This window comes from Eurytemora carolleeae, unplaced genomic scaffold (assembly GCF_000591075.1).
Source record: "Eurytemora carolleeae unplaced genomic scaffold, Eaff_2.0 scaffold527, whole genome shotgun sequence".
Lineage (NCBI taxonomy): Eukaryota > Metazoa > Arthropoda > Copepoda > Calanoida > Temoridae > Eurytemora > Eurytemora carolleeae.
In genome coordinates, this window is record NW_019396488.1 from 146,827 (window position 1) to 157,200 (window position 10,374).

Sequence of the window (10,374 nt, forward strand, 5' to 3'; positions counted from 1 at the left end):
TCTGAAAATATTAAGTTTAAATATATCAACATTAAGGTTTATTATCAAAAATATTGAATACAATTTACAATTCTTAATTAAAGTACAATTCTTAACAAAAAGCAAGAGTTTGAACTATCTGAAGAAAAAGACTGTTCCCTTGATTAGTCCCTGGTCTGTCTGATCTTGTTTAGGTAATATTGGTTGGATTTCTCAGAGTAAATATCAATCTCATCCTAAATGTAAAATTTCAGTTCTGACAAAAAAAAATTTGTCATTACAAATTGATTATTATCATCATTATCATCCTTTATATTGTCATCCTTATCATTCTTATCATCATTATCATCAGCAATACATTATTACAGTTTTCATCATTATCATCCTCATTATCATCATTATTATCCACATTATCATCATTATTATCCTCATTATCATCATTATCATCAATATTATCCGCATTATCATCATTATTATCCTCATTATCATCATTATCAAATTTAACGTCAAAATACTATAATCCTGAAATGGTTAAAACCATTTTCCAGCTAAAATTAAAGAAAAATCGACAACTATTCAAGGACAATAATTCTCAAGTTTTAGTTTGAAAAAAATACAGAATATAACGAGAAGATATTTGAAGAGAGAAAAACAACATGAAAATATTTTTCATGTAAATTTAGAAAATAGATTTAGATATTTTCAAAGGTTCGTGAAAAAAATAAAAACTTAAGTTCTCTGAAGGTTTTTTATTGCCTCGCATTTATTCCCCTTAACCACCCACAATTGAGCCAAAAAAACTTGAGTAATGGCTCGAAGAAAGTGAAAAAAAATATGATTTTAAATAATTACCGTTGCACCAATGACAGGGCAGTCCTGAGATAGCTGACCAGTGATGGGACACTCCTTGGTGGGCCCCGCCTTCAAAGCCTTAAACACGGTTTGATTATCATTCATGAAGGGGTGTGATGGGAAGGGGTCAAACATAATCATGACAATTTATTGCAACACATTTTGAAAAGCCAGTGCTAGGGATCCGGATAAGCAACATTTTGGCTTCCGGTTAACTAATTTTACTCTCAAAGAGAGATCCATTTTAATGATTGAAGAACCAGAATTCGGAATTGATTAAAAATGAAATGGATCCCAAGCATTGTGAATTGTGAAAAGCTTAAATATCGTACAAAAAACCATTGAAAATATCAATATTTACAAGTATAAGGCCATGACGAATTCACAAGTACCTTTAATAGCGTCGTTTATCTGTTTAAAAAAATTTAAATTCGGATTCGGACAATTCCTTTATTAGTTTCTGTATCAGAAATCCGCAAATCACTTTTATAGAAAAACCACAATTAAAAATAATCAATTTTCAAAGTCAACATGGATCATTCAAGTGTGACATACATACATATATACAAACGCCGACCACGTTATACCTGTGAAGGAAAGGTGAGTGTGAACCCAATATTAAAAAGTACAAAAAGTATGAACGCTGTTAATTTCTTTCCAAACTGGTGATCATACGGTCTGTGGGAGAACTTGTAAGTATTCTAAAACATAAAAAAGATTATTAACATTTTTCTCAAAACCAATTTTGAATCTGTAAAAACTAGAGTTTTGCAAGAGCATAAATATATCCTAATCCAGAGCAAAGAATTAAAATGTGAAGATTGTTATTTCATAGGTGTACGCAATTTTAGTACTGCAGTGTACTGGCTCTGGGGTGTAAAGTAAAAAATCAATGAAATATTCTGGCAACAGGAGACTTTAATGTGAATTATCAAAATGTTCAATGTTAAATGCCTTGATCCTCCTCGGATACTAGAGGAACACTGATGCATCTATTCTTGTTTACAAACACCGCCCAGAGAGAACTGGTTTCAAGATGTACGTACAGAATACGCAACAGCAATTAACTTTCCTTGCCTTATTACCTTGATCCAGAGGTTCATCTAGTAATAATTTGGGTTACCATTGTACAATGTATGCCCATTAAAAGCAAAAATTACAACTTAACACCATTTAAACCCATAAAATAATAAATCTGCCACAAAAACCAAGTCCATAATCTAACATAATTCAAGCCTGAGGCTGTCCTTGAATATTTACTTTAAGCCGTTTAAAATTTAACAAATATAAGGTAATAATAAGTAAAATAAATAAGACAAAATTGAACCACTACCTTCATGAAAGCGTATGAGACGGCTGAAAGAAATGTTGTTGCTCCTGTGAGAGCCCAGAGGTAATGTATAGAGGGGTGTCCTGCCAGGTTAAATACAGGGGCACCCAGAGATACAGAGATTAGTAGAAACTGCAGAGCTAAGACAATACATTTTAAATTAATATTTTCATATTTAAATTTATGGACAACATTAAATGTAAATTAGAGGAGAGGAGGATTGGGATTCCAGGCATGTTGATTTCCCCCCCCCCCTCGAATGACTTGCAAGTCCGATTCATAACGATACCCTTCACTCATCTTGATGGAAATTGTAAGAATTAAACACATTTTTAGGTGGAAACACGATATATTAAGGGTTCTGTTTTGAATCGGACACGACACTATCTAGAGGGTCGATAGAAGCAAGAGCATTAGTCCCGTAAAGGGAGTGACCGGTTATGTAAGGTAGTTGAACTGAGTATGCAGTGTTGTGGAAAACTTCTCTCGGATTCATTTGAGACATACTAAACTTTTTAAAGATCTGTAAATCCTGAGTTTGAGCGCAAATTCGATGTTCAAAACTCCTACTTTGGGGGTGGATACGTTTTCAGAATTAGTTTTTTGTTAATTATTAAATAACGACGACATAAAATGTAAAAAAGTTCTACAATAAACTACAGACGTCATGTATCGGAACAGGTTGAAAAAATAAAAATTAACTGTTATGATTAAAATAAATATAATATATTTATTTTAAATTTATTTTTAGTCCTGAAAATGGTTCCTCTTTTTCAGGGTGGTTGTCTGCAGATTTTCTATTACTATTATTGAAAAGACGACATTTGAAGAATTCAAAGAAATCTGCGAATAAATTCAAAGAAGATAAGAAATTCAATATAATAATAAAAACGAAATAATTGATTCTAGCATTGATTTGTTGACAAATTTCTTTTGAGAAATATGTTCCCAACAATCTAATTAGATTACTGTGTGATTTTTACTTTATTTTTCGTCGTCGTTATTTAGTAATTTAAAAAAAATGATTCTGAAAACGTATCCACCCCCAAAGTAGGAGTTTTGAAGGTGACATGGAAACGCCTCAACACGGAAACGACTCAACACGGAAATGTCTCAAAAAAACGGACTCATAAAACTAATTTAATGTCGTCTTTTGAACATCGAATTTGCGCTCAAACTCAGGATTTACAGATCTTTAAAATGTTTAATATGTCTCAAATAAATCCGAAGTTTTCCACAACACTGCATACTCAGTTCAACTACCTTACATAGCCGGTCACTCCCTTTAAATCCACCTTTAATCCTGGACTGACCTGTGTTAACTTTACTGATTGCTGTAGGTTGAACTGTAGCAGTAGGAAGGGAAACATCAAAATATTTCTATTTTTTTTCCACGGGCAACGCCGGGCCTTTCAGCTAGTTATTTATGAAGCATGTTAAAAATATTTTTTAGAAAAACCATATTACATGACTTACTTTAATCGAAGGTTAAATCCTTCTTGTGGTTCTTACTTGATGTAAATATATAAAAATACACATATCGGACACATTTTAGAAAATCCGCAATACGTATTCTTTGACCTCCAGAGGAAAGGCAACCAAGATTCCCGGGCCGGGTCGGCAACAATTCAGGCCAGTGCATAGACTCTAGAATAGTCAGGCCCCTGCTCTATTGGCCAGTATCAGGCTACAGATCTAACACCAACACTAGTAGTTTCTTAGTAACAACTCAACACTAATACAGCGTTAGTGAATAAGAAATATACGGTTGAAATAACCAGCTGAAAACAAACAAAAGAACAAAGAACCATTATTCCTTTTGACAAAAAAGGGTGATTTATTTTATCCTTCAACTTTAATGTCAGCGCTAAATAGTATGCCTATTATAACCCAAATAGCAGGTGGCACCGTTGCAGCGATAATATCTTTAACCTGCTTCAAAGTTTGGATGCAAGGGCCTAAATGTCTGTCCAAGAAACGGTTAGACGGCAAGGTTGTCGTGATAACAGGAGCTAATACTGGTATAGGGAAGGTGTGCGCCAAGGAGTTGAGTAGAAGAGGTGCCAAGGTCATAATGCTGTGTAGGAGTTTAGAACGAGGCGAAGCTGCTGCTGAGGATATCAGAGGAGCAGGAGGAGAAATATTGGTGGAACAGATGGATCTAAGCAGTTTCAAGAGCATCAGAGCGTGTGCGGAGAAACTGAACCAGGACCTTGATAAGATCGATATTCTTCTTAACAATGCAGGAGTTATGGGATGTCCTTTAACCAGGACAGAGGACGGGTTGGAGATGCAGATTGGGACAAATCATTTTGGACATTTCCTTCTCACAGACCTTCTTCTTCCTCTTTTACGCAAGGGAGGTGGAGGAACTAGAGTGGTCAACGTCAGCGCTCTGGCTCATCAAGCTGGGCAAATGTACTTTGATGATATCAATTTCAATAAGATCAAGTATGAACCCATTAAAGCCTATTGCCAATCCAAGCTAGCCAACGTCTTGTTCTCGGCTGAGTTAGCGGAGAGAGAAGCTAAGAATGGGATAAACGTGTATTCACTGCATCCAGGAGCGATTGCAACAGATCTTGTCAGAAATATTAAAGACAGCTATGGAGCAATAGTTGCAGGAATTGTAAATTGGTTTTTCTTGCCATTCCTCAAGGTATGTTTCTTAAAATATGTTTTAGCTTAAACTAGCTTTGTAACAAAGCTTTGCCTGAAAACTAGGATTTTCTTTTAGAAGTCATTATAATAAACTTAGAATTTTAAATTAATTTTAAATCAATGGTTCTACTAAGTTCAACATGGAAAATTTGAGACCAGGGGTTCCTGAGTTAAGGTCGAACATACAAACAGACAGACAAACAGAGATTAAACATTATAAACATAGAAACCTAGTAAGACTGAACAGTTAACTACAATAACATTAATTATGAACAAAATATTGAAGTGAAGAAGGCGGGCTTATTTTGTTATTATCACCAAGGGTTGTCCTTTTTTTAGAAGTAGGCCTAGGAAATGGGGCAAAAACTTTATCAATCAATATTTTCAGCAGTAAAACCATAGATACCATACAACAATAACAAAAGTATTTTAAATTTATAGTTTGAATATGGTATTTCATTTCTTAAGTGTAATTTCAAGTGATCTTCCATTTATAGCGAGGCATGTCCGATTCATAACGGTACCCTTTAAAACCTTTGCCGACAACGATGAGGTAGATAGTAGATACCCTCATTAATACAGCTGAAGATTGAGTGCAGGAGGACTTGAGGTTACAGTGTACACTGTAAGCTCCATGCAATAATGTACACGGTTTCTTTGCACTTAATTTCCAGCTATTTTAACAATAATATCTACGAAATCCGTGAAAAAAAGGCTTTAAGGGCATCGTTGTGAGTTGGTCATGCCACTCTCTAAATGAAAAGTCATTTGAAATTACGCTTACAGTTTGAATGATTATTATAGACTGTAGAATCTGGTGCACAAACAAGCCTATTTTGTTGTCTTGATGAATCAGTGGAGAACCATACTGGAAGATACTACAGTGACTGCAGGTTTTCTTCTCTCAATTATTCAAATCAAAGTATATACAAATAAAATTTACAAAATTCAGAGACGACTTGAACAATTCATGCTTCATTAAACCTAATTTAACAAATATGATTCATGAAACAATAATCTCAAAATATCCCTACTCCTGCCATTTCCAAAATGTGGTCTACCAAGACAACAGTCATTTTTAAAGAATGTTAATGCAAAGAAATTTCGCTTTAAAATTTGTTGACTATAAATATTTTAACAATATTACAGAGAGAAATTGGCAGCTCCTCAAGCTTTGAATAAAGAAGACGCAAGGAGACTTTGGGAGATCAGTGAAGAACTCACGGGAACAAAATAATAACAGAAGTTCATATTTGACTTCATGGATTTCTTGTAATTATATTTGAATGCTATCATGTTTAAATATATTATATAAGTAAATAATGCATCATAAATGTTCATGTACGCCTTATGATTTGTAATTGGTATAAAATATTGAAAAGGTAAAACCAAACAAAAATATAACGCAGAATAAAAATGTATTTTTGCGATTTATTAATGCAAAAATAAAAAATATTAAAATGTTGAAGTGCACAAAATATTTTTAATTTAACAATCATTTTCAATGAAGAAAAGGCAAAGAATGAAAGTTTTTAAAATATAAACTTAAGTTTTTTTATCTTGAATAAGTAGATACCTGCATAGACTAGGAAGAGGTCCCTAGAGACTATAAGCCCCGTGAGAGAAGGAGGAATAATGTTTACATATGTAAGGGTGAGGTAGAGGGTACAAACAAGGATCTAACGATCACCATTATTCATAATTTTTTGTAATTTGTTAAAACTTCAGACACAAATTCAAGAATAAATGAGGAAGATATCGTCGTTTCTCTATGTTTAAGTATTGAATTTTTGCAATTTCCTTCATTGTCCAGTATAAATTCGCAAGTCACTTATATAGAGAAACCACAATTAAAAATGCTAAATTTTCAGCTAGAAAAGGAAAGGTCTCATTCATCCTTGATCAGACAATGTTTAAATTGTAAATTTTGAATTAGACAAAAAAAATTTAAAAATGGGGTTGCCTTGTAATTATACTTAAAGTTCTATTAAAGAATAACTTAATCAAACTTAAATGAAACAAAGAGTAAATGCAGTAAATACAATGGTTGTAGAGAACTTAAACAAAAGTTAACATATGACTGGATACTTAAAATTATATAAGAATATCATAATGACTTATCAATTATTATATTACATAAAAAAATATGCATCGGACTAGATAAATAAACATGAAAGATTATGATTATATTCCTTATCAGCAAGAGGATCCAAAAAGCTTCCCAAGCTTGAAGCTTGACCCTTAAAATTCCTGAAAAAAATGTTTTTCCTAATTTTAAAACTCAAAATTTCTCAATTTTTTCATTTTAAACTGCTGTATTTTAAAAAATAGTTAACAAATGTCGAAATTAAAGGGGGCGTTCTACTACGACCGAATACCAGCTTTAAACCTTCCATTGGGTCATGTGAGTTGCCACAACAAATTTTGGCCCGATCGGTTCAACCGTTCTAAAAAGCAAAGTTTATATTTGATTTGGGGAACTCGGTAAAACCATGGGAATATTCTTTGCTTGTTTAAAAACTTGTCAAGCTCACAGTGTTCCTTAAGAGCAAAAAAGTTTAACTTGGTATTGCGGAGCAAATTCAACTTGTTCCTGGTTCTGATGCGTGAGGGTGATTGGAAACAAGTTTCCGTGAAATATTATCACTCCGTCCTGTCGAGATATCAAGGTTTATTTAAGTCACACCCTGTACAGCTGGAGGCACCTTTTGAATGATTAGTAACTTATTTTTAATTAATTTCTTTTACCAGACTTTGCTCCATGTATTACCTTGTTCAATATCAATTTTCAAGAGTGTTCTTTCAAAACTCAAGTCTGTAGAGTCAAGAGCGTTTAGCTACCTATTTTACTATTTTTTTATGTTATAAGAAACCCAGGAACCAGGCACAAGATGAATTTGCTCCGCAATACTAAGTTAAACTTTTTTGCTCTGAAGGAGCACTGTGAGCTCTCTTAGAAAATCTGTGTTTCAAAATATATAAATATTTCTTTAAAATAACTTCCTTTCAAAATCTAATACTAATATAAACAATTCATATAATGTCATCTAATGTTGAATCTTAATCCTACCTAGCTATCCAACCATCAAGAAGATCGGTAAACCCGGCTAACATGAACAGTGCACAGGCTGCTTCAAAGTTTCCTATTATAAGAAACCAGAAAATAAATATAAAACTAATAAGTTATAAAAGGTATGTAAAATCTTCTCAAAATCTGATTTTGTTTTAAGATGAAAGCTTTATCGAGAAGATTAATTTGCAATCTATGCTGATTGCTGATCTTGATGCATTAAAGTATTTTTTTATGAATTTTAAAAATGTTGATGAATACATTAACGGTCTAAACTGATCAGAAGTTGATGAAGACGAATTAAAGTACTGAGTTTTTTAGGGCACGGCGGGGGGCAAACGGGCGCGTGACACACCCTGTAAGAAAAAATTTAAGTTAAAATAAGTGCTTTTGGACTGTGTAAGAGGACTTTGCCCCCCCCCCCCCCCTCCCTGTGGAGTTTTTAATAGTAATTGTATCTCACCTTGAACAATAAGACTGGAAAGGACAGGAGCCGTAACAATCCTGATTTTAAAATTATACTTAAAGGGACTGTAAACGTAAATTCAAGTGACTCGGCCTTAGTCGATCAAACATACTGCTATTTTTACCTATTTTCTATGTCTTAAATTCAGTGCTTAGGATCCGGATCCGTTGGGTCCTCAAGTTTTGGCTTCCTGGATCCGGATCCGGATACGCAAAAAATATCCGGATCCAAGGGGTAACATATCAACCAAAAACTGCAAAAAAAACTTTTTTACTCCTAAAACCCAAATCTGAACTTTTGAAAAAAGAGAGATTATAAAAATTTCTTCATTTCTAAATGGTTCATCAAGTTTTAGTGTAAAAATAAGCGGAAAAATTTGAAAATTGTTTTTTTTTGTTAAAAATTTAGTAAATCTTAGAGAAATGACCTGGATCCGGATCCATTTTTTTCCAGTGCGGATCCAGGATCCGGATCCGCATCAAAATTAAATGGATCCTAAACACTGGTTTTAATATTGATAATTATTTTTTGCAGTTTTCTATGAAAGTGACTGACGCATTTAGGCAGCTTGAGAAAAAGAAGAAAATGGTTAGTAACCTTTAACCTTTGCTGAGAAAGGCTGACGTATATATCTTTATTCTTTTAATTCGAGATTTAGTGCCGGGAAACTGCATTTGTACACTGTTAATGCTAATGTTTGGATTATTTTCAGGACTCCTGGCGGAGTATAAAAGAAAATTTCAGATTTTTGTCATGGTTTTCATAAGGGTGCATATATCACATTAATATGTAGAAAATATTATATTCAATATTTACGGAATATCAAGATAAAAAGCATTTTATTTTTTGTTTGATCCAGTTGATTTTTTTCTTGAAATATGTATTTAAAAAAAATATTTTAGCCTTTCTGTCGTCTTTTTCAGTAATCTTTTATTAGCTCTTTATTTCCCAACAATTGAAACTAGAATAGATTAGCATTTGTTACATATTTATCATTTCTAGATTTAGAAGTACTTTACGTTAGTGCAGTTTTTATATCACAGGGTAAATCATTCCATGGAGAAACAACTATTAGGTTAAAAAAATGTTTCGGAATATCAGTTCTACAAAATTTGGCACTAAGTGAAAGAGGATTTTCTGACATTCTTTTAATTCTATTGGATGTATCTTCTAACATTGAAAACCACGTACATTTAGCAACATTATTAACAAAATGGATAATTTATAGGTTTCAATTAAATAGCGAAGTCTTCGACTTTCAAGGGATTGTATCCTCGAGTCTCTTGTCAGTCAATTTTCAGCTGAGAGAATAAAGATTTCTACATCAACCTTGGTGAACTCTGAAACTAAGTATTATAAAAATACCTTGAAACACAGAGAATATTAGGAACTGTAATTATGTTGTCCTTCTTCACTGGCTCGTCACTTAATATCTTCTCTTTCCCGTTCTCAGGTGGTGAAGCAGTAGACATTCTTCTTTTAGAGATAGGTAGATAGTTCGATAAGGAGAAGATAGGTAGATAGATCGGCAAGCTGGAGGTGGATAAATAGTTAGGCGGGAAATTTGAATTTTGTAATTTGGTAGCGGAGGAAAACTTTGATGAGCTCCAGACGTTCTTGTTCAGTATCCGTACATCCCAAAAACAAAACCCCCCCCCCGTAAAGAAATCTGGAGTTATAGAAGCTAAAAAAAAACATGGTCTAATACTTTTTTATTTTCCCCTTCCTGGCACTTTTCCATAGTGAAGCAACACGATCTATCATATATACCGATTTTAACTTTAAATTGAGTTTAATAACAGTCTTTTCTTTCAATTAGGCGGGGAGGGGGGGGGGGGGTTATCAAAAACAACGTCAGTGACTTCTTAGAATATGATAATGATAATAATATTAAACAGATTTTAGGGAAACCTTGGAGTAGAAAGAAGTCTGCAGGGCAAAGCTGGATTGTTTAACACAATTTACGCATAAAAAGCGTAAACTGGTTGAGCCCGGTATAAGCATATTTAATATTTA

General features: G+C 33.3%; 1 protein-coding gene across 1 annotated transcript; it reads right to left on the bottom strand.

Moving 5' to 3' along the window:
- LOC111704208 (uncharacterized) lies at positions 1-10,373 on the bottom strand. Its single transcript, XM_023476361.1, has 14 exons — positions 10,270-10,373; positions 9,724-9,995; positions 8,356-8,396; positions 7,893-7,965; positions 7,015-7,072; positions 6,399-6,501; positions 5,507-5,725; positions 4,638-4,689; positions 4,094-4,373; positions 3,475-3,541; positions 2,165-2,301; positions 1,419-1,532; positions 832-909; positions 1-215 (listed from the first exon to the last, which is right to left on the bottom strand). The coding sequence occupies exons 1-14, from the start codon at positions 10,360-10,362 to the stop codon at positions 144-146; spliced, it is 1,659 nt and encodes a 552-aa protein (XP_023332129.1). The 5' UTR covers positions 10,363-10,373; the 3' UTR covers positions 1-143.
- Position 10,374: the final 1 nt, after the last annotated feature.